The sequence below is a fragment of the Aotus nancymaae genome, unplaced genomic scaffold (assembly GCF_030222135.1).
Source record: "Aotus nancymaae isolate 86718 unplaced genomic scaffold, 86718_ANA_hifiasm-v0.15.2.pri h1tg000036l, whole genome shotgun sequence".
NCBI lineage: Eukaryota > Metazoa > Chordata > Mammalia > Primates > Aotidae > Aotus > Aotus nancymaae.
In genome coordinates this window covers 49,069,074-49,096,503 of record NW_026988450.1, presented here as the reverse complement: position 1 = coordinate 49,096,503, position 27,430 = coordinate 49,069,074, and the positions used below count along the sequence as shown (strand labels likewise).

At 40.6% G+C, this 27,430-nt stretch overlaps 1 protein-coding gene and 1 pseudogene across 1 annotated transcript in view; one reads left to right on the top strand and one right to left on the bottom strand.

The window, feature by feature from the left end:
* The window catches only part of SPAG1 (sperm associated antigen 1), a 77,720-nt gene extending 56,801 nt beyond the window's left edge, over window positions 1–20,919 (bottom strand). Inside the window, exons 1-3 of the mRNA XM_064384453.1 lie at window positions 20,778–20,919; window positions 16,609–16,768; window positions 5,556–5,681 (exon numbers count right to left, since the gene is read on the bottom strand). Of these exons, the coding sequence (XP_064240523.1) occupies window positions 5,556–5,681; window positions 16,609–16,768; window positions 20,778–20,917 (426 nt within the window). The 5' untranslated portion in view covers window positions 20,918–20,919. The remainder of the gene's footprint in view (window positions 1–5,555; window positions 5,682–16,608; window positions 16,769–20,777) is intronic.
* On the top strand, window positions 16,843–17,351 carry LOC105719632 (ubiquitin-fold modifier 1-like; annotated as a pseudogene).
* Window positions 20,920–27,430: the final 6,511 nt, after the last annotated feature.

Below are 27,430 nucleotides of genomic sequence, written 5' to 3'. Positions count from 1 at the left end.
GCTTATATAATTAAACTGGTGGAGGGGCAGGGGTACTGCTGGATGAAGGGATCCCTATGCCCTTTCTCCACCTCTCCTTGCCCCTCCCAGTCTCTGCTCCTCTCTATCTACTATTTCACTTTCCTTGATGGTACTTGCTTTCTTCACGTGGCAGGAAACATCGCCACAAGCATTCTGGAATTATAACCTCACAGCTGTCTCCACCAGAGGAAAAGGAGAGTAACTCTTCTATCTTCGATAAGTGACATTTCAAGGAAGGACTGATTGGTCGGCTTGGGTCATGGGCCCATCCTGACCAAGCACTAACAGTGGCCCAAAGTAGCCACATTCACACTGCTGAAAACAGAGGGCAGGTTCCACACCAGAAGAGAATTAGAGAAAAGCAAACAATAGTCATAATGCTCACAAATAATCAGTCTCCCAGAGATGGTACAATTTTTTCTAGATAAGTACTAAGGAATGTTAACTTTAAAATATTTATATAGTCTGCGGAAATGGAAGTATAGCAGAATTTATCATACTAAAGTAGGTACTGATTTGTTTTTAAACTATTATGTATCTTCATTCTCATTAGGCTCAGGTTTGCTAATAGCAATACTAGGAACTATATACACATATAAAGGAATGCTATGGAGTCCTTACAGGCTCAGTAAGTATCATTTGATGCTTGAACTCAATTTCCTGCTCATAAAGACAATGTTCTCAATGCTAAGATGATGTTATAGGTTGAATTGTGTCTCCCAAAACAATATGATGAAGTCCTAACCCCTGGTACCTGTGAATGAGACCTTATTTGGAAATAAGGTCTTTGCAATGTAATCAAATTAAGATGAAGTCATTAGGGTGGGCCCTAATCCAATATGACTATGTCCTTATAAAAAGAGGAGAAGAGGTTCCAATAGAAGGAAGCTAGCCATGTGAAAATGAAAATAGAGCTTAGAGTTTGTGCTGCTATAAGCCAAGGAAGGCCGGGGCTACCAGAAGCTTGAAGAGCCAAGGAAGGACCTTCCCTTTCAGGTTTTGGAGGACCCTGCCAATACCTTGACTTTGTATTTCTAGCCCCTAGAACCCTGAAACAATAGATTTCTGTTGTTTTATGCTGACCACTTCCTGTGGTGTTACAGCAGCCCTAGGAAAGTAATACAAGTGGTACAACTTAGTTTGAAAAGGGCATTGATTAGAAATCAGGGGTATTTAGCCAGGCGTGATGGTTCACGCCTGTAATCCCAGCACTTTTGGAGGTCAAGGTGGGTGGATCACAAGGTCAGGAGATAGAGACCATCCTGGCCAACATGGTGAAACCCCATCTGTACTAAAAATGCAAAAATTAGCTGAGCATGGTGGTGGATGCCTGTAATCCCAGCTATTCAGGAGGCTGAGACCAGAGAATTGCTTGAACCTGGGAGGTGGAGGTTGCAATGCGCCAAGATTAGCCTGGTGACAGAGCAAGACTCCATCTCAAAAAAAAAGGAAAAGAAAAGAAATTAGGGGTATTTAATATTCATATGTGGCTCTCAAATACCTACTTCTGACAAAAAATATCCCCCTTTAGGGATCAAAAAATGAACATGAATTGGCTTGATTGCACTAAGCATTTCAAAATGTGTAGATATATCAGAATATTACATTGCACACCATAAATATATGCAAGTTTTATCAATTATAACTGAATAAAGAAGCAAAAAGTTTTCAATAAATAAAAAAATGAATGTGGAGCAATAAAAGTATCAAGACATGGACTCAGTATATGGGATAAAATCTAATGTGTAGTATCATATTTGGATCTTTTAAGAAGGCAATTCACCCTGGCTTTGAAAGATTGGAACATGTGCCTTCTACCTATTCCCATAACACTGCATATTTACTGTCATAATCCATAATATGCTACATCAGTGGGGCTCAAACTTTTCAGTAACATGATGTTAGAAATACTTGTTCCTCAGTGCCAAAGAGAAGAACTAGTGCTCATACAAAAAAATTTCTCAGCAAGGTAATTTTACTTTCTGCAGAAAGGGTGCTACTCATCAGTAATCTTGCCACAGGAGCACAATGAACAAAGGAAAGGCAGAAATATTTATTGCTTATGCATTGAGTTCTTACCACTGTGTCCTATCTTCGTTGGTTGGAGCTGGACCTCACAGTCTAAGCTAAACCTGATTGGCTAACAACTTAAAACTTTCCTAAATAGGTAAAAGCAATGGAGAACAAAGGAAAAGAGTAAGTTGCTTGTGAAAGAACTTAGAAAAGTAGTAACATTTCCAAATAAGGAAGAGGCATAGGCTGTGAGCTGGGACATACCTGAGCATGTCCAGAACAAATATCTTGGTTAAAGTACAAGGACATAGAATGTACTCATTTCTTTATATCTAACAGCTACGTAGGATAGGGCTTAACAAAAAGTTATTAGCAAAAAGCAAGAAGGATTTGAAGGAAGTTAGTCTATAAAAGAAAGTATTATTTCTAATATTTATTATTTATTCTTTAACAAGAAGGGAAACTTTGAAGAGGAACTTTTTATTTTCTACAATGACACTCACACTGTTCAAAATTATTGGTCACTGGAGTTATACAGTCTTCCAAATATTCACACATTTCATTATACAATTAAAAAAATCATAATTTGTTAATATCTGCATGGAATGCATCAAAAAAGACTTTCAAACATGTTAAATAAAATTTATAGGAGGTCACTAATTTGGACAAAGCTCCTGCACTAAGCCCCAACAGACTAATCTAAAATGTAGTCACTAGTGCTAAAGTTCCACATAACCAAACCAAAACTAAGTTGCTTATCTGACTGGAGAAATCAAGAGACAGGGATAATAGCCAAATCTCTGCTTTAACCTTTATAAGGAAAGTGATGCAGAGTAACCTGTTGTTACATGGTCTACTTTTTGTATTCCTTGTCCCTGCTTAAGCTGCCTTATAAAAACCAGGTGTTCTGCCATGGCCATTGGAGCACATTTTCTAAATTTTTAGGGGAGATGTCATCCTGTTCATAAATTGTTAATAGAAGCCAATCAGATTTTGAAATTTGTTGTAATTTTGTCCTCTGACAAGTATCCCCCTTAAGGGCTATTTTCTGTCACAAGAAGATATTTGAGAAACACATAATATCTAAATTATTCCATATTATATGAAATATTTAATACCTAAAGCCCTAATTTGCACTTTGCTTTTAGAGACAGGGTCTTGCTCTGTTCCCCAGACTGAAGTACAGTGATGCCATCATGGCTTACTGCAGCCTTGGTCTCCAGGGCTCAAGCAATCCTCTTACCTCAGTCTCCTGAGTAGCTGGAACTAGAACTACAGGCACGTGCCATCACACCAGGCTAATTAAAAAAAAAAAAAGTTTTGTAGAGATGGGGTCTTGCTATGTTGCCCAGGCCTTGAACTCCTGGGCTCAATGATCCACCCACCTTGGCCTCCCAAAGTACTGGGATTACAGGCATGAACCCCTGCCCCTGCTTGCCTGGCCCTAATTTGCACTTGAAAGCTCAGATTTTCTTACTAGCAACAAATACTGTGAGTTGTTTTCCTTAAAGTGACAGGCCTCCTTCATTCACTTTCAACAAAATTTCTGCCAAAAGCCCAAGTCTGAATAATGATAGTTTGTCAGCCATTATTTCAAGTAAAAACAGCATTCCAGGAAAACATGACTATGCATCATATCATAACCATCTTATTTCACTATGTAGGGAAATGCTTTCTGCATACTTCTCATTTTGTCACACAAAATACTAAAAGGACATATCCTTGATGTTCAAGATCTAACAAAGTAAACATTCTATTATTTTATCAAAAGTATTAAGTAAAATTGGAATTTATTTTTACTGTATGTACAGTGTGCTGCCTGCCTTGCTTCACATTAAGGCAACAACAGCTTTATCCTCAGGGCAAATACCAACAGAGTGACAAGGACAAAGCATTAGTATTATTTTCAAAATAGCACTGACTTTCTGGACCCCCTGGAAGAATCTCTGGAACTTCAAGGGTTTCCTAGACCATACTATGCCACTAGTCTGTCTACCCATTGCTCTTTCAGGGCAATGACCAAGTATTATTTGTAGTTGTATTTTTATATTTTCAGAGCAAAGTCTTAGTACACAGGGACTTTTTTTTTTTTTTTTTTTGAGATGGAGTCTCACTCTATCACCCAGGCTGGATGTAGTACAGTGGTGTGACCTCAGTTCACTGCAACCTCTGGCCCCCGGGTTCAAGCAGTTCCCTGCCTCAGCCTCCCCAGTAGCTGGGATTAAGGTGCCCACCACCACACCTGGATAATTTTTGTATTTTTAGTAGAGACAGGGTTCACCATATTGGCCAGACTGGCCTTGAACTCTTGACTTCAAGTGATCTGCCTGCCTCGGCTTCCGAAGTATTGGGATTACAGACGTGAGCCACTGGGCCTGGACTTCTTTTTTTTTTTTTGTGACAGAGTTTTGCTGTGTCGCCCAGACTGGAGGCCAGTGGCATGATCTCAGCTCACTGCAATCTCTACTCATGGGTTTAAGCAATTCTCGTGCCTCAGCCTCCCAAGAAGCTGGGATTACAGGCACATGCCACCATGCCTGGCTAATGTTTTTGTATTTTTAGTAGAGATGGGGTTTCACCATGTTGGCCAGGCTGGTCTCAAATTCCTGGCCTCAAGTAATCCACCTGCCTCGGCCTCCCAAAATGCTGAGATTAGAGGCGTGAGCCACCGTGCTGGCCGACTATTCAATAAATACAATTTCGTTGATTGCAGATAGTGGCATCCTCACCGGATTATCGTGCACCTCAGCTACCTGCATAATTCCTAATCAGGAATACAAAGATCCAAGAAGGTAAATTATCACGGAGCAGAGTGATGAAGGGCCATGGATATTTTTTAAATAAAATTGATTCAAAGAAAAGATGAGAATAACAAGAATGAGTTAACCTAGAATGAAAAGACTTGGGGAGTCACCTGAGAAATTACAGGTCATATGGATGCCAGGAACCCCAGTTTCAATCTAAAGTTAAATAGAATGGGCCTGGAACTTCAACAGGCCCCTTCTCTATGGAACCCATGGATTAAAAAGGAGAGGTCTATGTGACAAAATAGGGACCAACCACAGAGAAATGGGAATAAGGGGAAAACAACATGCACTAAATAGAGGAATGACATTTGTAAGTACTGAAAGTATCTGTTTACTATTTTAAATCCATAATTAAATTATGGAATATGATATATCCTCTGTAGCCCTACTGGATATATACAATTGTTCCCTGAAATTTTCACACACTGAATCAGACCTTTTGCTCTCATCAAAACTGGACAGAAGAGACAGGGTATGTGTGTGTAAATAAACCCAAGGTACAAGACTTCAAAGAAAAAAACTGTTTCATTTTAATCTCCAAGTAATGAGATACAGCCTATTTAAGAAGGTGGTAGTTCCCAGCCAGCTGAAAAACCTCCCGACTCTCCTAGAGGACATCACACATAGGCTGTTCCAATTAAACTGAGACTGCCCCTTAATAAACAATAACAATCCTCTCCCCCTTCCACCCACAAAGATATCAAAAAAACCTACTTTGCCAACATGAAGACAGCTGTTTGAACCACGAACTGGAGGCAAATTATCTTTCATTGCCGGAAATGTCTCAGTTTCATGAAAGTGCATTTTATCTTCTTCTTTCTTAATTTCCGATACCCAACTCTGAGAATAGAGAAAAAGGTAAATATATAGTTTGAAATAATTAACCAAGTATAAGAAAGAACTAGAGTTGACCCTTGAACAATACGAGTTTGAACTGCATGGGTTCACTTTTATGTGGATTTTTTTCAGTAAAAATATTGGAAAAATTTTTGGAGATTTATGATAATTTGAAAAAACTCACAGATGAACCAGAAATATAAAAAAATTAAGATAAAGTTAGGCATTTAATGAATGCATAAAATATATGTAGATACTAGTCTCCTTTATCATTTACTACCATAAAGTATACACCAATTATAAAAAGTTAAAATTAATCAAAACTTACCCACACACTTACAGACCATAAATGGCACCACTCACAGTAAAGAGAAATGTAAAGGACATAAAGATGCAGTATTAAATCATAACTGCATAAAACTGACTGTAGTACACACTATAATACTGTAATAACTTCACAGCCACCTCCTGTTGCTATTGTGGTAAGCTGAAGAGTTACAAGTGTCTACTTAAAATGCCTTGTGACACTCACTAGTCATTTCTTCATGAGCAGTTTGTCTCTCCAATAAATTGCCACTTGCCATAAAAAGTGATCTCTCACAGTTCTCACATATTTTTATGATGTTTAGTGCAATACTGTAAACCTTAAATAACACCATGACATCCATACAAAGTGTCACTAGTGATCCTGGAAGTGCTCCCAAGAAGCAGAGAAAACACATGATATTACAAGAAAAATTGAATTGCTTGATATGTGCCAGAGATTAAGATCTTCAGCTACAGTTGCCCACTGTTTCAAAATAGATGAATCCAGCTTAAGGACTATTGTAAAAAAAAAAAGAAAGAAAGAAAAGAAAATTAATGAGCCCATCGTTGCATCACTGCAGCTACACCATCAGGTGCAAAGACTGCACTTCTTGTGAAATGCTTTTTTATCTTGTATTAAAAATGCAGTCTTCATGTGGGAGCAAGACTGATGTAAGAAAGATATTCCTGATTGGGCATGGTGGCTCATGCCTGTAATCCCAGCACTTTGGGAGGCCAAAGTGGGTGGATCACTTGAGGTCAGGAGTTCCAGACCAGCCTGGCCAACATGATGAAACCCCCGTCTCCACTAAAAATACAAAATTAGCCAGGTGTGGTGGCAGGTGCTTGTAATCTTAGCTACTAGGGAGGCTGAGGCATGAGAATTGCTTGAACCCGTGGGCAGAGGTTGCAGTGAGCTGAGATTGTGCCACTGCACTCCAGCCTGGGTGATAAAGCAAGGCTCAGTCTCAAAAAAAAGAAACAAAGAAAAAAGAAAAAAAAAAAATAGAAAGACATTCCTATAGACTCTAATACAATTCCAGAAAAAGCAAAGTCATCATATTACAACTTAAAGCAAAAGGAAGATGATGGATCTTTAAAGCTGAAGAACTGAATGCCAGCAAATGATGGTTTGAATTTTAGAAGGAGGTTTGGCTTTTAAAATGTTAAGAGAACAGGAAAAGCAGCTTCTGCCAACCAAAAGGCAGCAGACAAGTTTCCAGACGCCACTGAGAAAATCACTAAAGAGAATTAATATCTGCCTGAGCAGGTTTTTAATATAGACAAAAGTGCTGTGTTCTGGGGGAAGAAAAATGCCACAAAGGATATTTATTAGTAAGAGACAGAAGCAAGCACCAGGATTTAAGGCAGGAAGGGATAGGGAAATTCTACTATTTTGTGCAAATGCAGTTGGGTTTATGATCAAGACTGACCTAATCTATAATGCTGCGAACCTTCAATCCTTGAGGGGAAAAGATAGATACCAGCTGCCAGTCTCTTGGCTGTACATGAAGGCCTGTTCAAGTACCCTTTTTCTGGATTGGTTCCATTGCTGCTTTGTTCCTGAAGTCGGGATGTACCTTGCCACTAAGGGACTACCTTTTAAAGTTCTTTTGATGTTGGACAATGTTGCAGGCCACCCAGAACCCCATGTGTTCAAGACCAAAGGGGTCAAGTGGTCTACTTATTCCCAAACACAACATCTCTAATTCAACCTCAAGATGCGGGGGTCACAAAGACCTTTAAGAACTTCATTACATGCCCTACTCTATGGAAAGGATTATCAATACTACAGAAGAGAACCGTGATAGAACATCATAAATGTCTAGAAGGATTATACCATTGAAGATGCCATCATTATTATAGAAAAAGCCATTAAGCCAGGAGTGGTGGCACATGCACCTGTAGCCCCAGCTACTTAGGAGGCTAAGGCAAGAGGATCACTAAAGACCAAGAGCTGGAGGCTATACTGTGCTCTATGACCCTGCCTGTCAATAGCCACTGCATTCCAGCCCTGGCAACACAGCAAGACCCCCATCTCTAAGAAGATAAAAAAGCCGTGAAACAATAAATCCCTGCTAGAAAAAATTGTCCAGATGTTGTCCAGGATTTCATAGAATTTACAATAGAACAAATCAAGGAAATCATAAAAGAGATCATGAATATGGCAAAAAAAAGTTTCAAGATATGGATGTTGGAGAAATTCAAGTGCTAACACCACAGCACACTAATGAACAGAAGATGACTTCATGAAGATAAGGGCTTCTGAACCAGTGCAAGACAATGAGAAGCCAGAGAAGCAGCAATGCCGGAAAACAAACGGGCATTAGACAATCTGGCAGAAGGGCTCTGATTACTCAAGACTGTTTTTGACTTCTTTCACAACATCAACCCTCTGTGATATGGGTGCTAAAACTAAAACAAATGGTGGAAGAATTGACACCATATAGTAACATTTTTAGAGAAATGAAAAAGCAAAAGTCAGACAAATTATGATATTTTCTATAAAGTTACACCAAGTGCACCTGCATCTCCTTTCATCTCCTCCACCTCTTCCATCTCTGCCACCCTTGAGACAGCAAAACCAACCCCTCCTGTGCCTCCTTGTCCTAATCCTACTTAATGTGATGATGATGAGGATAAAGACTTTTATGATGATCTGCTTCCACTTAATGCATAGTAAATATATCTTCTCTTCATTATGATTTTCTTTTCTCTAGCTTACTTTATTGTAAGAATACAGTATATAATCTGTATAACACACAAAATATATGTTAATCAACTGTGTGTTATTGGCAAGGCTTTCAGTTAACAATAGACTATCAGTAGTTAAGTTTTGGGGGAGTCAAAAGTTGTAAGTAGATTTTGACTGTATAGGAAGACAGTGCCTCTAACTCCTTGTGTTATTCAAGAGTCAATTATATTTATCATAGTTCCCTATGAGTCAATTTTTTAGACAATGTGATCCTGCCATTCTCACTATCTGGAACACATTTCCTACTTTTTATTTTAAATTACGGTAAATATGCATGAGATAATAAAATCTGCCATCTTAACCATTTTTAAGTCTACAGTTCAGTCTTGTTAAGAATATACACATTGTTGTTACCCTTCCTACTTTTATCTTGCAAGACCTTATTCATCATTCTTTTCCCAGATTTCCCAGAACTTTCTAGTTGGGCTAAAAATGCTTCTCCTCCATAATATATTAGCATAAAGATTTAAAAGCCATCTATTGTTAGTCTCTCTTCTTATACTGTAAATTCCTTGAGGGCAGGGCCTATGTCTTAATTTCATCTTTGTGATTCAGTGTCTGACATATAATAGGTTCTTAATGTTTATTAATTGGAATTGTGACAGGTGCCAGAAAAAAAAATTGAGTAAGAGATTATCTGTGAAATTTTATTACTTATAATTCAGAAAAGAAGTATTGGGGGTTCTAACATTTGTTAGACATTTGTTAGACACTCTTAAAAGCACCTGGATACAGCAAAAGAAAAAAAACTAAATTTATCTGACCTATCTGTATAGAAAGCAGGGAGGGTGAAAAGGGGCAAAGAGGAGAAATATGAGAAGAAAAAGAAAAGCAATACGGTGAGAAAGGTAAAAGACAAGAGGAAGATTTATGGAGAAGGAAGAAGCAAGAAAGAATGGAGAAAAGGGGACAAGTGGCAAACAAAGTGTGAAAGAAAGGCAAGTGAATGGGAGACTAACTCACGAAGTGGCCAACAGGAGTTCTAGCCCAGCCTTGGCAACATAGCAAGACCCGTACAAAAAGATTAGCTGAGTGCGGTGGTGAATGCCTGTAATCCCAGCTACTTGGGAGGATGAGGCAGGAGGATCACTTGAGCCCAAGAGTTCAAGGCTGTAGTGAGCTATGATTGTGCCACTGCACTCCAGCCTGGGTGACAGAGCAAGATCCCATCTCAAAAGAAAAAAAAAGAAGTGGTCAAGAAGAGCAAAGACACACAACGGGGAAAAAAGTAGGCTCTTCAACTAAAATCAAGCTGTCAACATCCTGAAAACAAGGCCAAAAGGTCTGGGCATCAAGTGCTATTTTTGACTGGTAGATTAGTTGTATTTTTGAACTCAAGCCAATAAAATGAAAAGGCTGAAAATTTAAAAAGCAGCATTCTAAGTTATAGAATACATATACCTCAACATTGTTTCTAGATGTTTTAAAATCATTTTCAATTCCAGAAATATATGAATAAAATACAGTAAACCAAAAAACTGGTTCTCTAGAATCTGCTTTTCATATATTTTTTTCTTCTTTTTTTTTTTTTTTTAGACAGAGTCTAGCTCTGTCTCCCAGGCTGTAGTATAGTGGTGTGATCTTGGCTCACTACAACCTCCACCTCCTGGGTTCAAGTGATTCTCTCACGCCTCAGTCTCTGGAGTAGCTGGGATTATAGGCGTCCGCCACCACACCTGGCTGATTGTATTTTTAGTAGAGACAGAGTTTCACCATGCTGGCCAGGCTTATCTTCAACTCCTGACCTCAGGTGATCCACCTGTCTTGGCCGCCCAAAGTGCTGGGATTACAAGCATGAGCCACTCATGCCCAGCCCAAAAATAATTTCTCAAGCAAAATGAAACTGTGAAGAAACTCTGAGAAAATATAAGTAAATATGTATCTGGTGGAGAGAAAACCTTCCTAACTATAAAAGCTGATGAAAAGATCTTAAAGAATAAAATTGAGGATAAAATTTTATGTGGTTACATAAACACTTTAAAAAATAAAATACACCACACACGACATTTAAAAGGTAAACAACAAGCTAGAGGAAAATTTGCAATATACAGTACAGAACTCTTACAAAACAATGAGAAACATATTAATAGAAAAATCACAAAAATCAGCTGGGCATGGTGGGACACCCCTGTAATCCCAGCTGCTCGGGAGGCTGAAGCAGGAGAATCACTTGAACCTGGGAGCCAAGATTGAGTCACTGCATTCCAGCCTGGGTGATAAAGCGAGACTCCGTCTCAGACAAAAAAAAAAAAAAGAAAAGAAAATTTAGTAAAGGGACTTCTTGTGGCCTGATGGGGTCAGAGACTAGATTTACCCTGTTGCCTAAATTCTAGAAAACGGGGTAAAATATATGGAGTGATGGTGTTCAGACACTAGACAACAGGTGGCACAGGACAGTGATTCTTGACACAAGGGGAAACAAATGAGGTAAGCCCTACATTTGCTCCAACTCACTGTCTACAGTTTCCAGGCTGCAGCACAGGAAAGGTACTCAAACAGAACCCTGTGGTCTCGACGAATTCAGCAGACAGTTTGCACCTTAGGGAGGCGAAGCCTGTGAGGATTCCGGGGAAAAAATGCCAAAGAGGAGGAAGCTGTACAGAAAGAGAGCTATAAAGATAACCTGAATAACCTTGTATTTATTTGAAAAATTGAATTCACAGTTAAAATCTTTCCTACAAAGAAAACCCCAGGACTATACAGCATCAACAGTGAATTGAATTAAACATTTCAGAAAGAAATAATAGCAATTATATAACAACTTTTATAGAAAACAGAAGAAGAGAAAACACTTCCCAACTCCTCCTATGAGGCCAGCATCATCCTGCTGCCAAAACCAGACAATGGCGTTACAGGAAAATAAAACTATTGACCCATCTCTCTCATGATCATAGACACAAAAATCCTTCACAAAATTTCAGAAAATCAAATCCAGGAGTATATTTGTAAAAGATATGTAATGACCAAGTAGAATTTATCCTGGAATGTAAGGTTGGTGTAATATTTAAAAACAATCTACATAATTTACCTTATTAACAGACTACAAAGAAAATCATCTGTTCAAATGCAGAAAAAGTGTTTTACAAAATTCAAAACCCATTCATGATAAAAATTCTCATCAAACAAGGAACAGAAGGAAACTTCTTCAACTTAATAAAGGGCATCTACACAAAATTTAAAGCTAACATTGTATTTCACAGTGAAAGGCAGAATGATTTCCCTGTAAAATTGCGAAATAGGCAAGGATACCTGCTCTTACCACTTCTACTGAACACTGTACTGGAGGTTCTAGCCGGTTCGATAAGGCAAGTAAAAAATAAATAAATAGCAGACTGGAAAAGGAGCAAATCTCTCATTTTTCACAGATGGCATAATCCTGTAGGTAGAAACTCCAATAAATCTACACAAACATTCCCAGAACTAATCCATGAACTTAACAAAATTGCAGGAAATGAAGTCAGTATGAAAAAGCAATTAGATAAATACAAACTTGCATAATTAAAAATTGAAATTAAAATTAGGTGTCTAGAGTAGTCAAACTTATAGGAACAGAAATAGAATGATGGTCGCTAGGGCATAGGGGAATGGGGAAAAATAATGGGGAGTTGTTGTTTAATGAGTATAGCGTTTGTTTTGCAGGATGAAAAAGTTCTGAAGAGTGGTTGCATGACCATGTGAATATGCTTAACACTATTGGACTGTACACTTAAAACTGGTTAAGATAATGATTTTTATGTAATACGTATTTCACTACAATAAAAAAACAAAATTTCATAACTGAGGTGACAGGTTGAGCAAAAAGTTGAAATTACAAAAATATTAACATTTACAATAGCATGAGCTATATGTAATGCTTAGGAATAAGTTTAGCAGAAATATGCAAGAATTATATACTCAAAACTATAAGACATTGCTGTAAAAAAAAATTGAAGACTTAAGTGAATGAAGAAATATATAATGTTCATGGATCTGAAACCCCAATATTATTAAAATGTCAGTTCTTCCAAAATTGATCCATAAAATTCAACATAATCCCAATCCAAACACAAGCAACTTATTTGGTAATAAGCAAAAGATGTAGGATAGCCAAAACAACTTTTAAAAAGAACAAAAGTGGAAGACTTGCACTACCTCCAGCCTCTTTTTTTTCCCCCAGCCTCTTATTACAGTAAGATTTCAAGAGTTACTGTAAAACTATTACAATCAAGACAAGAAGGTAATGGAGCAAAGATGGACATTTAAAATAGACTGCTTATGGGGTAGCCTTGCTCATCAAGGAACATAAAATAAATATTAAAAATAAAATAATGAAACATAACTGAGGGAGTCAGAAATACACCCACACATAAGGTCAATTGATTCTTTTTTCTTTTCTTTTTTTTTTTTTTTTTTTTTTTTGAGACAATCTTGCACTGTCGTCCAGGCTGGAGTATAGTGGTGCCATCTCAGCTCACTGAAACTTCTGCCTTCTGGATTTCAAGCAATTCTTGTGCCTCAGCCTCCTGAGTAGCTGGGACTACAGGCACATGCCACCATACCCAGCTAATTTTTAGTATTTAGTAGAGATGGGGTTTTGCCATGTTGGCCAGGCTGGTCTTGAACTCCTGACCTCAAGTGATCCACCCGCCTTAGCCTCCCAAAGTGCTGGAATTATAGGTGTGAGCCACTGTGCTCAGCCCGATTGATTTTTTTAAAGAGATTTTTTAGAGATGAGGTCTTGCTATGTTGTCTAGCCTAGAGTTAAGCAGCTATTTACAGGCTTGGAAATAGTGCACGATAGCCTAAAACTCCTGGGCTCAAGTGATTCCCTCGTCTCAGCCTCATGAGTAGCTGGGACTATAGGCATGTGCTACCATACCCAGCTTTTGTCAACTGATTTTTGACAATGGTACCAAGAAATTCAAAGATAATATTTTATTAAACGGTGCTTGAACACTTTTTGTTCAAACACCAATACGAAAATTAAAACTGATTATAGACCTAGATGTAAGAGTTAAAACTATAAACTTTCCGGGAGAAAACTTAGAGGTCCTATTAAACAAAGATTTCTTAGATAAAACACAAAAACCCAAACAATGCACAAAAAAGGGTTTCATCAAAAGTTAAAACTTTTACTCTTCCAAAGATAGTGTTAAAAATAAATTGAAAAGACAGCTAGGCATAGTGGCTCATGCCAGTAATCCCAGCTCTTTGAGGGGCCAAAGCAGCAGGATCATTTGAGCTCAGGAGTTCAAGAATAGCCTGGACAACATAGTGAAACCCTGTTGCCGCAAACAATTTAAAAAAAAATTAGCCAGGCATGGTGGTACACATCTGTGGTCCCAGCTACTCTGGAGGCAGAAGTGGGAGCATCTCTTGAGTCTGGGAGGTCAAGGCTGCAGTGAGCCGTGATGGCGCCACTGCACTCCAGCCTGGGCAACAGAGCAACGTCTCTAATAAAGAACAAATATTTGGCAACTCAATAATAAGAACACAAACAATGCAATTTATTTTTTTTAGCAGGCAAAGAATTTAAAGACACTTCACAATAGAAGTTATGTGAAAAGACAATATCATTAGGCATTAGAGACATGCAAATTAAAACCATAATGAGATACCTGGTAGGATGACTAAAACTAACAAAACTGACCATACTGTGTGCTGACCAGGACGTAAAGCAGCTGGAAATTTTATATATTGCTGTTCAGGACTGCACAATGGTACAGCAACGTTGGAAAACATTTTGGCAGTTTAAACATAGTATATTTAGGACTCAGTATTAACTAGGTTTTAGGCATCCACTGGGGGTCTTATCAAAGGTAAGTGGGTAAACAAACTATAAGGTATTCATACAATTCAATACTACTCAGTAACTCAAAGGAGTGAACTATGGACACATGCAACAATATAGATGAATCTCAAAAGCATTATCTAAGTGAAAGAAGACACGCAGGCACTCGGTAACATACTGTGTGATAAGATTTAAATGCAAGTCTAGAAAAGGCAAAACTATCCTGACAGTTCAGTGGTTGTCAGGTACCAGGCAGTGGGTCTACATTGACTGCAGGTGGGCAAGAGAAAACTTTTAGAGGTGATGGAAATGTTCTGTATCATATCCATTTGTCAAAAGTCAGTGAAATGTACACTACGAAGCTGGTAATTTTTATGGAATGTAAATTATACTTCAGTAAAACTGATTAAAAGAAGTCTGTAAATATTTAAGAAGAAATTTAAGTGACAGATCCATGAAAAATAACTCAACTTTATTAGTAATCAAAAAATGTGCTACAATAGCCCTGTCCTTTCCTGTAATTTTGCTCTCTGTGGTGTCAGTTACCCACAGTCAACTGCAGTCCAAAAATAGGTGAGTAAAATATAGTAAGGTATTTTGAGAGAAAGAGAGAGAGCTCATATTCACATAACTCTTAAAACAGTATGTTGTTATACTTGTTGTTTTTTAGTTATTGTTAATCTCTTACTGTGCCTAATTTGTAAGTCAAACTTTATCATAGATATGTGTATATAGGAAAAAACACAGTATATTTAGGCTTCAGTACTATCTGCAGTTTTAGGCATCCACGGGGGGTCTTGGAAGGTATGCTCCAAAGACATGAAGGGACTACTGTACTTCCATTTTTTTCAACTATTCAATTGACTAAAAATGATTACAGTATCCAGCTAAGAATACCTAAAAATGGGCATCGTTCTCTTTTTTTTTTTTTTTTTTAAATAAAGATACCAGATCTCTCTGTATTGTCTAGGCTGGCCTCAAAGTCTTAGGTTCAAGCAATCCTCCCTGAGTAACTGGGACTACAGGCACACACCACTACACCTGGCTTGGACATTCTTACATACCATTGGGGGTGGTGTATGAAGGTACAACTTTTCTGACAACACAGAAATATGTTTGAAAAGCCTTAAAAACATTCAAATCCTTTGATCAAACAACTTAAAGTTTTGTATCTCTCTCTTGTTTTTTGTTTTTTTAGACAGGGTCTCACTCGCCTCCCAGGCCAGAGTGCAGTGGCACCATCACAGCTCACTGCAGCCTCAATCTCTCAGGATAAAGCGATCCTCCTGTCTCGCCTCCTGAATGGCTGGGACTACAGGCACCTGCCACCACGTCCAGCTAATTTTTGTATTTTTGTAGAGACAGCTCTGACTACATTGCCCAGGATGGTCTCAAACTCCTGGCCTGAAGTGACCCTTCTGCTTCAGCCTCCCAAAGTGCTGGGATTACAGGTGGCATAAGTGACCACACCTGCCAAGCAATTTGAATTCTAATAACTTATCCTGAGGAAATAATCAGGGAGGTGCAAAAAAATTACAAATCCCAGCACTTTGGGAGGCCAAGGTGGGTAGATCATCTGAGGTCAGGAGTTCGAGAACAGTCTGGGTAACATGGTGAAACCTCGTCTCTACTAAAATTACAAAAATTAGCTGGGCATGGTGGCAGCCACCTGTAATCCCAACTACTCTGGAGGCTGAGGCAGGAGAATCACTTGAACCTGGGAGGCAGAGGTTGCAGTGAGCGGAGATATCACCACTGCCCTCCAATCTGGGCAACAAAGCAAGACTCTGTCTCAAAATAAATAAATAAATCACAAACAAACATGTTTGTTTATACAGCACTATTTATTGAAGCTGATCAAATCATAGGTTTTTAAAAAATAGGACAGAATATTATTCAGCCAATTTAAATACACACAGGTATGGACGTGCACACACACACAAATTTGCAATGTTCCCCAGGTGTAAAAAGTGACCAATCCTGCCTAATTGCCACTAAAAAGCCCTTTACTGACAAGAAGCTGAGGATTTCAGATAAGTGAAGTAAACATATACGCAATGTCTCAACAATATCTACAGAAAATTGATATTACTCTATACCTTTATATCACCATCAATTTTCTCCCATTCTTCAGCTGTAAAACTGGCTGCTGTTGCTGCTGGTTTATCTTTCCTCAAAGCTCTACTTTCAGGGGCCAAGGCTTGAAGGTGCTTCTCACAAAATTCTGTAAGTTCAGGATAATATCCTTCCTCACCAGACCTTAAAAAAAAGTAAGTTTTAGAGTTAGCACCTTATTTAGGATCATCTAGATCAGTGGTTTGCAAGCTGGTTCCATGGAGTGCAGAGGTTCTGTGGAGATCTCAGGGGCTGCACAGTTTCCTTCCTAAACCCACACATTCTCCATTTTCACCTGCTAATCTATGGAATGATACAATGTAGACAAAAAAGGAACTCCAAAGAAACCAATTTTCATCACGCACTTTAAAAATGGAATAAGGGTGAGTGGGGCAGGGTGGTCCCCGGCCCTGTGGAGGAAATGGGGCTAGTCTGCGGAGTTGACGTGGGTTCTAGGTTCATCCTGGCCCCACCATTTCGAAGGTTTCCTTTAAGATCAGCCTGACCCGAGGCTGCCGTACAAAGGTGTACTTTCTGTTCCTGAAAGTACACCTTTCACAGCAGTCTTAAAGTTTGCAACAGAAGAATTTCAAGTTCCTGCTGCAGTAAGTGCAGTTATTACCAATGATGGAATGGAACAAATCCTGCACAGACCACTGGAAATGTTTTTCTAAAACATGGTTCAGAACTGCAAATTATTCCCAGAGATCGTGATGGAAGTTGTTAATATCAGCTGCACGGAACATACAATTACCTTTCAGAATAAATACTGGTATTTTTTGTTGTTGAAAAATTGAAATCAGGCAATTAACACACTATGGAAACACCAAGAGTCAATGAATAATGAAAGGTGACTCATCTGTCCCTTTTTGTTGTCTGTACTCTTCATGTGAAGAGAGAATGCTTATGAATGAAGGGTACTACCGTCACAGAAGATTGCTACCTCACACATAAACAGGTAGTTCATTTGGGGTAAATGAATTATCTGACTGTTTTATAACTGAGAGCTTCTGATAATTTTTTGGAAAACATTTGAAACATTAAAATTTACTGACTCTTACATGTTTGAGTTAAAAATATAAAAAGAATTATGGATCATGAATGGCAATTTGCTTGATAGCATCTGGTTTGCAGACTCATAGTTTGATTTTTAATTAAATATATAGATTATGATGAAGTCAATAAATATCAATGAATAGTTAACTATATTTAATTTTTATCAGACTAGGCACGTAGCTCAGGCCTGTTATTCCCAGCACTTTGGGAGGCCGAGGCAGGAGGATCACTTGAGGTCAAGGGATCGAGAACAGCCTGGCCAACATGGTGCAACCGGGTCTCTAATAAAGTACAAAAATTAGCCAGTCATGGTGGCAGGCAGCTGTAATCTCAGCTATTCAGGAAGCTGAAGCAGGAGAATCACTTGAACCCAGAAGGCAGAGGTTGCAGTGAGCTGAGATCGTGCCACTGCACTCTAGCCTGGGTGACAGAACAAGACTCTGTCTCTCAAAAAAAAAAAAGAAAAATTTTTATCATTTAGTTTTTTACGTTTCAAACCTCATGTATCATATAAATTTAAGTTTAATATCAGCCAAAAACCCAAAATTTTAATCTAAAAAAGCTGAATAATATTTTCTCTTCTCTTCAACATATGTATGTTCATATGTTCATTTTGTACATGATATTAAACTCATAAGTTCAATATTAGTGACTGGCAGAAAGAGAATTTGGGCTTCCTTTTAACAAGGAGTTTCTGTTCACAGTTTAATTTTTTTTTCAAAGAGGTAGGAAGAAAATGGCAGATAAACAGCTTAAACAAAACACCCTGAAATTCAACCACTCAAGGAACAGAATTCCTTCCCTTAGAGAGTAAAATGGAGACATCTGTTCCTTTTATTTTTAAGAAAAATCAGTCTTTTTCCATTCTCTTGTAGGTCTGTTCACTCTTACATTTCTAGAAAAATATAAATAAACTTTATTCACAAATTAAATTTGAAAAAACAATTCAAAGTTCAATACATTATAACTGAATTAGGCTATTCATAGAATTTCTTGGAACCAATATTATTATAACTGTAGCTTTCCAACTGTTTCATCCAATAAACTTTTTATTTTTATTTATCAGTCCTTGACCAAGCATACATGATAATATTCTGCTAAAGAAAAGGGGGGGGGGACAATTGATATTATTGATTTTTCACTTTCCATTCCAAAAATGATGATGTTATTACATCAACATCTGGCTGGGGACCAACAAGGAAGACAGGAAGCCAAAGGCGATGAAAGAGAAAAAGGAAAGAACCCAGTGATAAGGAATAGGGATAGAGAAATAAAGAACCACCACAGAGCAATAGGAATACTAGATGTCCTGGAAAGTAGCCCATGCTCCACAAGTATCTTCTGCAATCGAACTCTCGTCTCCAAAGGAAAATAGCTCAGGAGATCCAAAAGAGGCCTTAGCACTTTGGGAGGCCAAAGCAGGAGGAGTTTGACATCAGACTGGGCAACATAGTGCGATCCAGCCTTTAAAAAAAAAAAAAGAAAGAAAGAAAAGAAAGAAATCCAAAAGAGGTGTCACAGGTTGGTACTCCTCAGAACAGTGTTTCCTAAGTGGGTTCCTGGAACACCTGCATATCAATCAGCCAGCTCCATTGTTAAAAACACATGTTCCCGGGCCATACCCCAGATTTCTTAAAGCAGAATCACTGGGAATAGGACCCTCAAATGTGCATTTTTCACAACCACATTTGATGTATTTTCAGTTGTACAGTCACTAGGATGAGGCTCTACTCTGAAAAGGCCCTAATTCCCTGCCTCCTGATACTACCTTCAGGCCTCCCCACCACCCTCCATGTAATCAGTGTGCAGTGGGTCACCCTCCTTTGTTGTCAGGTGATATGAAGTGGGAAAGTGCCAAATAACTTGATCAGCCTAGGCTGGTGAGATAAGCTTACCTTCTAATAGCTTTTGTTTTTTGTTGAGACTCTGTCACCCAGGCTGGAGGCTAAAGTGCAGTGGTACAACCAGGGATCACTAAAGCCTCTAAGGCCCAAGCAATCCTTCCACCTCAGCCTTCTGAGTAGCTGGGACTACAGGCTCAGATAATTTTTGTATTTTTTGTAGAGATAGGATTTCACTCTGTTGCACAGGCCGATCTTGAACTCCTGAGCTCAAATGATCCAGCTGCTTCGGCCTCCCAAAGTGCTGGGGTTACAGGCATGAGCCACCACACCCCACCCTAACAGCTGTTTTCACAGCTACTTTACCTTCTCCTAGAAAATGTAGAGAAGGCAAGAAAAAGCTCGCCTGGATGCTAATTAGCCTAAGTCTCATGCTGGCAGTAGACGTAGGTGGAACTCTCCAAACTAACCACAGAATCAAAACCACTATTTCGGGACCTACCGTGCATGGTCAAAAACAACAATCTCAGTATTTGAGAATTTTCTGCAATATTTGTTCTTTTTTTGTTTTTTTTTTGGAGACAGAGTTTCGCTCTTGTTACCCAGGCTGGAGTGCAATGGCGCGATCTCGGCTCACCGCAACCTCTGTCTCCTGGGTTCAGGCAATTCTCCTGCCTCAGCCTCCTGAGTAGCTGGGATTACAGGCATGCGCCACCATGCCCAGCTAATTTTCTGTATTAGTAGAGACGGGGTTTCACCATGTTGACCAGGATGGTCTCGATCTCTTGACCTCGTGATCCACCCGCCTCGGCCTCCCAAAGTGCTGGGATTACAGGCTTGAGCCACTGTGCCCGGCCTGTTTTTTTTTTTTTTTTTAAGATGGAGTCTTGCTCTGTCGCCAGGCTGGAGTGCAGTGACGTGAGATCTTGGCTCACTGCAACCTTCACTGCCCAGGTTTAAGCAATTCCCTTGTCCCTGCCTCCTGAGTAGCTGGGACTATAGGCTCATGCCGCCACGCCTGGCTAATTTTTTGTATTTTAGTAGAGATAGGGGTTTCACCATGTTGGCCAGGAAAGTCTCGATCTCCTGACCTCATGATCCACCCGCCTCAGCCTCCGAAAGTGCTGGGATTACAGGCGTGAGCCACTGCACCTGGCCTTCTGCAATATTTCTAATGTAACTTTTACTTTTAGAAGGCAACAACAAGGTAATTAAAATTGTCATACTAAAACATGAAATGATTTTTAAATGCTTACCTGAGCACACAAAGAATTTTTTCCAGATGTTTAACATCTGAACATTTTTCAATGTATTTGAAATCCAGATGTTCAATGGGAATTTTAAATGTTTTTGTTGTTCCAAAGCCCCACAGTGATGGATAATCTTTGGTGGTCATAGCTGAAATACAATATTAAAAAGTTATTAATCTAATGTATAAATAATACTCAATTTAGATAGTAGTAACCATGTAGGTACTTCTTTGTATTTTTTTTGTAGAGACAGGGTCTCACTATGTTGCCCAGGCTGGTTTCTAACATCTGGCCTCAATCAATCCTCCTGCTTCAGCCTCCCAAACTGCTGGTATTACAAGCATGAGCCCCCTTGTGCCTGTCCCACCTAGGTGTTCCCAGGCCAAACTGAGGGTTGGCCTGCTGGTTTTCATGGTCCAATAATGAGATGCATACGAACTGAGGAGAAAGAGAGTATTTATTTCTGCAACCAGTTACAGGGAGAAGGCCTGGAAATTATCGCCAGACCAACTTCCTTTGTTATTTTGTCATGCTTTAAGGCCCAGGAAAGGCCTAGGTAAAACTCTTGGTGGGCTTTTGTTATATCCTAGCCTTTGTATAAGGGCACTGGCTTTTAATATTTAACTTAAAGACACAGTACTGAAACAGTTGTTATGGAGGCCTATGTTAGTGAGACCTGGCCTGCCACATAGGTACTTTTGTATAAAAGGAGGTGGAGTGTTTGTTTTTTTTGTTTTGTTTTGGTTTTTGAGATGGTGTCACTCTGTCACCCAGGCTGAAATGCAGTGGTGCAATAGTGGCTCACTGCAGCCTGGCCTTCTGGACCCAAGTGATCCTCCCACCTCAGCCTCCTAAGTAGCTGGAACTACAGACATGTTGCCACCACTCCCAGCTAATTTTTCTTAAATTTTTTTTTGTAGAGATGAGGTTTTGCCATGTTCCCAGGCTGGTCTTAAACTCCTGGGCTCAAGTGATCCTCCTGTCTTGGCCTCCCAAAGAGCTACCTTGGCCTCCCAAAGAGCTGTAATCCCAGCTCTTTGGGAGGCCAAGGCAGGAGAATCACTGGAGCCATCACGCCCAGTCCATCTAGGTACTTCTGTAGAAAAGAAGGTAGAGGCCAGGCGCAGTGGCTTATGCCTATAATCCTAGCACTTTGGGAGGCCGAGGCAGGCAGATCACGAGGCCAGGAGTTCAAGACCAGCCTGACCAACATTGTGAAACCCCATCCTTACTGAAAATACAAAAATTAGCCGGGAGTGGTGGCGGGCACCTATAATCCCAGCTACTCAGGAAGCTGAGGCAGGAGAATTGCTTGAACCCGGGAGGGGGAGGTTGCAGTAAGCCGAGATTGCGCCACTGCACTCGAGCCTAGGCAACAGAACAAGACTCAGTCTCGAAAAAAAAAAAAAAAAAAGAAGGTAGAGGTTTTTTTTCCCCCGGGAAGTCTCTTCATTTTGAATTCCCTATCCCTGATAACAGCAGTTAACATTTATGGAGTGAAATTACTGTGTGCCATACATGAATTATCTCACTTAATCTTCACTTAAGCAAAGCTGGAATACAATGACAGAGCAGCTTGTGGTGCCCAGACTGCTTTTTAAGATTTTTAAATGTTAATTTTGAATGACCTTCTGCTACTTTAGCTGTTTAACATCCCAATCATCCTTTGTGATTCACCACAAACATAAATAACATCCTGTCTGTAACTTTCCTTAATACAATCCTTTTCCCCACTCCCTGCCTCCTCCTTCTCCCTACCACTCTCAGCCATGAACAGCTCCCAGAACTGTGTTCTAAGGGCACTCAGTACATACCTCTCTTTTTTGTTGAGATGGAGTCTCACTCTCTCACCCAGGCTGGAGTGCAATGACACAAGTTCGGCTCACTGCAACCTCCTCCTCCTGGGTTCAAGCGACTCTCCTGCTTTTGCCTCTCGAGTAGCTGGGATTACAGGCGTGCGCCACCACACCCACCTAATTTTTGTATTTTTAGTAGAGACAGGGTTTCACCATGTTGGCCAGGCTGGTCTTGAACTCCTGATCTCAAATGATCCGCCCACCTTGGCCTCCCAACTGGGATTACAGGTGTGAACTACCGTGCCAAGCCCTGTACATACCTCTCTCTTAGCACATATTTGAATTATGTTTTATTTGTCTTCATTTCTAGATTGTGAAAGAGCTCACTTTATTTATCCTCATAGCTCCAGGGCTAACATAATAAGTAGTGCCTATACCTCTTCAGAAATATTTGCTGAATTCAATTGAATTGGGACTATCAAAGCTTAAAAAAAACAACAACACTGCACTAAACCCTATTGGACAATAATTTTAAAAACAAGAAGTAGCGGCTGGGCGCAGTGGGTCACGCCTATAATCCCAGCACTGGGAGACCGAGGTGGATGGATCACAAGGTCAGGAGTTCAAGACCAACCTGGCCAAGATGGTGAAACCCTGTCTCTACTAAAAATACAAAAATTAGCAAGGCGTGGTGGTGGGCGCCTGTAATCCCAGCTACCTGGGAGGCTGAGGCAGGAGAATTACTTGAACCCTGGAGGTGGAGGTTGCAGTGAGCTGAGATTGTGCCACTGCACTCCAGCCTGGGTGACGGAGCAAGACTGTATCTCAAAAACAAACAAAAAACCAAGAAGTAGCAATGGGTCTAATTCATAGACGTATTTCTTTCAACCCTCTGGGCGTCTGGTCATATATTAGACCTCTGCAGAAAAAGAGGACACAGTCCACTTCTCCAAATTCCTGCTGGCTTTGACTTAGGCATAAGATATAGATGACGGTTCTTAGACTTCAGGATGAGATCCAGCTGAGAAATCAGATGTGGCTTTCACACTATACCTGCAGGGCCTATTGATGAATGGCTCCCATGACAAGGATAACCTTAAGGGGTAGAAGTTACAGGAAAGCAAGATGAAGAACTTGTAAATTATTGATGCTGCTCAGAATAGAATGGGTTGCCCTAGGAGAATTTTTCCAAAGAGCTGGGGGATCTTTGGTGGAAGACATGTAAACATCTTACAGGATTAAAATAGATTATCTTGAATTGAAGGTATTTTGTAACCCCTGAGATTTTATGATTTCAATAAAATATGATTAAAAACATATAAAATGACAGAGCCATCTCTTACCTAATCAAATGAATTTCATTCTGAACACCGTTTTAACATTTCTGAGAATCTTTTTGTTTTAAAGACTAGTCAAGTGCAGTAGTGAGAACAGAGAAAGAGTCCAAGGAGTTGGCTCTAAAACTGAACGATCGATTGGGAGAACTCGCTACCTTTGGACCAAGTCTCTCTGAGAATCCTTTTTGAAAACTACCATGCTTTTTTTTCTTTCTTTCTGTAGGATACACCTTCTCAAGATTACCCAATGTCCATCCCAAGTTCCAAAAAACAAGTTATACAATACGTTAGAACTCTTCCCTCTGTTCACAAAGTCTTTGTCTCGAACTGGGAAAATCTTCGGTCCTAGCTGGATTTAATTGCTCCATCATCATGATCCATACCCACCTCCCATATTTCGTGGCCAGTTTTGTAATACTTCCAGTGCAAATTGCTCTGGCTAGCCTAGTAACGCGAAAAGCTGGGTCTCTCCCACCGAGGCACACTCTTTCCTCCACAGGGCCGAGCGCCCCCTGCAGCCAGAGACCAAAAAGAAACGGCATCCTCAGCTGTAGCAACGGTTTCTGTGTACAGCGGCGCCGGGATCCGGGAGCCCCATAGCCCCGCCGCAACGGTCTCTGATCTCTCTCCAGCCCCCTGGCTTGGGTCACCAGGGCTGAGTGCTCCGGTGGACCCCGGAACTCCAGCGTTTCCACCGCGCCCCGACACCCGCCACCGTCCCCCGCGTCCTGGAAAGCCCCGTGTGTTCCCAGGCGTGGAAGGACGTCCACCCCACGGCTCTCTCCCCCTCGCGGCCCGCCGCCCCTTCGCCTCCCCGCCACGGCCTCTCGCCCCCGCTCCGGGAGGGAAGGACTGAGATGCGGCACGTCCTCTGTTCCCGGCCCGCAGGTACACACAGGCACTCACCTGGTCCTCCACGCCCCGCCTCGGGGAGGTCGCGGCCGCTGCACCAGCTCCGGCTGCGCTGCAGGTGATGAGGGAGGGGCGGGTCGCCCTGCCGCGAGCCAGAGGCGACAGGGCCTGCTGGTCACGGCCGGGGCGGGGATTAGGCCTCTGCCACGCCCCGACCCGCTGTCCCGCAGATCTGCCCACTGGCCCCAGGTTCATCCCACCGCCTTCATTGGCAGAGGACCATTTGAGCAGAAGAGTTGGTGTGAGAGGTCGCCTTCCTCTCGTTTGAGTTTTAATTTGTTGTAGAGAGTTAAAATGCTGGCATCGGCCAGGCACAGGGGCTTACGCCTGTAATCCCAGCACTTTGGGGAGCGGGAGGATGGCTTGAGGCCAGGAGTTCGAGACCAACCTGGGCAACAAAGTGAGAGCCTGCCTCAAAAAAAAAATAATTTAAATAAAATTTTTATTTTTTATTTTATTTTATTTTATTTTGGAAGCAGAGCCTTGCTCTGTCGCCCAGGCTGGAGTGCAGTGGCATGATCTTGGCTCACTGCAACCTCAGCCTCCCAGGTTTAAGTGATCCTCGTGCCTCAACCTCCCGAGTAGCTGGGATTACAGGCGCCCACCACCACGCCCGGCTTTTTGTATATTTAGTAGAGATGGATTTCACCACGTTGGCCAGGCTGGTCTTGAAATCCTGACCTCAAGTGATCCGCCCTCCTCAGCTTGCCAAAGTTCTGGGATTACAGGTGTGAGCCACCATACACACCTGGCCCATAAATAAAATATTTTTTAAAACGCTGTTACTGTTCTGTTATCCTGGACTGCTCTATTCCCTGCTAAGTAAATTGATCTCCTATTTAACTATAAAAAGTAATTAAAATTTCAGAGTTGAGAAATGCTGAATGTATGATAAAATATAGTCTGCTAAGAATGATGGCAAGGAAAACCTAGCCGCCCCCCACCCCCAGTGGAAAACTACTTGGGGCATTCCAAAGTGGCAAGACAGTATATGTAAACCATACACTGGTTAAAACAATTATTTAAACACGGGACATGTGACCCGACCCCCGTGGCTCCCTCGTGGAGAATACTTTCTAGTTTTTCCTTGATCAGTGGTAAGCAAGCACCAGCTGCCTACCTAGTTTATCTTGGTTCTATGAGAAAACACAGAACACCTGTTTGTTAATAATAATCACCTGTTCAGAGAGAATAACTAATGTGGGTCAGCGTCTGTACGAGGCCTTCAGCCTGGAATGCTGTCAGCCCTCTGAGGCTCTCAGCTCGGAAGACTGTTGGTTACCCCAGATAATCCCACTTTGCTGTTCTGGGTGTCTGCTTCTTAATTCCTTCAGCACTGCCTGGGTGGGGGTCTCTACGACCTAGTTGGTTTCAGTACAGAGTGCATTGCAACCAAGATTCACTTACCTCTTTCTCTTTAAAAAAAGAGTAAATCAAAGACAAGTTTCCCTTTTTCTTTTCAAGCATTCCACATTTTCTGAGTGATGGTTATGAGTCAGGCACCATACGCAGCACAGGGATGAAAAGGTGAATAAGACAAAATATTAATACAGCTCTGATGAATAAAACAATAGCGGTTACTTGTCCGGAAATTTCAGTTTTATAATTTCAAACTAGTTAAAATAGATGAACATCAAAGTTCATTTACAGTGCCTGGCAGTTCTGTAAATGTATTTCTCTTTCCCTTTTGCACTTTAATTACAGACCTGCAGTCTGCTACCAAGCACTGTTAGTGGCAAAAATTCTAATGCTCAGCAGGACACAGTGGCTCATGTCTGTAATCCCAGCACTTTGGGAGGCCAAGAGGGGCAGATTGCTTGAGCCCAGGAGTTCAGCCTGGGCAATATAGTGAGAGGCTGGCTCTATAAAATAAAAAAATTTTAAAAATGATCACTTTCGTGATCTTCATAGAGGTAAAATAAGATATCATCCAAGAAACAAGGAGATAAAATGAGGCCTGGTAAAGTTACTTAGCTAGATAACGAGGGGTGGTGTGTGTATTTGGACCCAAAGCCTTGCACCGAAGTCCGTATTGTTTACTGATCTCTTAATTACTAACCAATCCATCAGTAAGTCCCACTGGCTCAATCTCAAAATGTAACTCACAGCCAGATACTTATCACTTCCACAACTACGGCCCTGGCCCAGCCACCATTACCTCTAATTATTACAGATGGTCTCGTTTCCTTGCTGCCACCTGTCCTATATAGTCTATTCTCATACAACAGCCTAGTAATTCTTCATGCCACTCCCCTGCTTACTGTCCCAATGGCTTCCCATCACAACACCCTAAGTGAGCTGACCTCTTCTATCTCTGCAACCTCATCTTCTCCCACTATCCCTCCTGTCATGAAGTTTGAGTCACATGGGCTTGATTCTGAAGTGGGAACAAGATTAAGCTCACTTTTCACCCCAGAGCTTTTACATGGAGTGTTTTCCCTATTTCAGTGTTGTTCTTTCTCATCCTTCTGTCCTCTCTGCTCAAATAACCACTCCACCTAAACTTCTAACACAGAACTCATTCTAAGGAAGGGTGAAGACATGGGTGCATTATGTATGATGAGGCAACTTGTCACCCAGTCTGGAGTGAACAACCTCCACTTCCTGGGTTCGA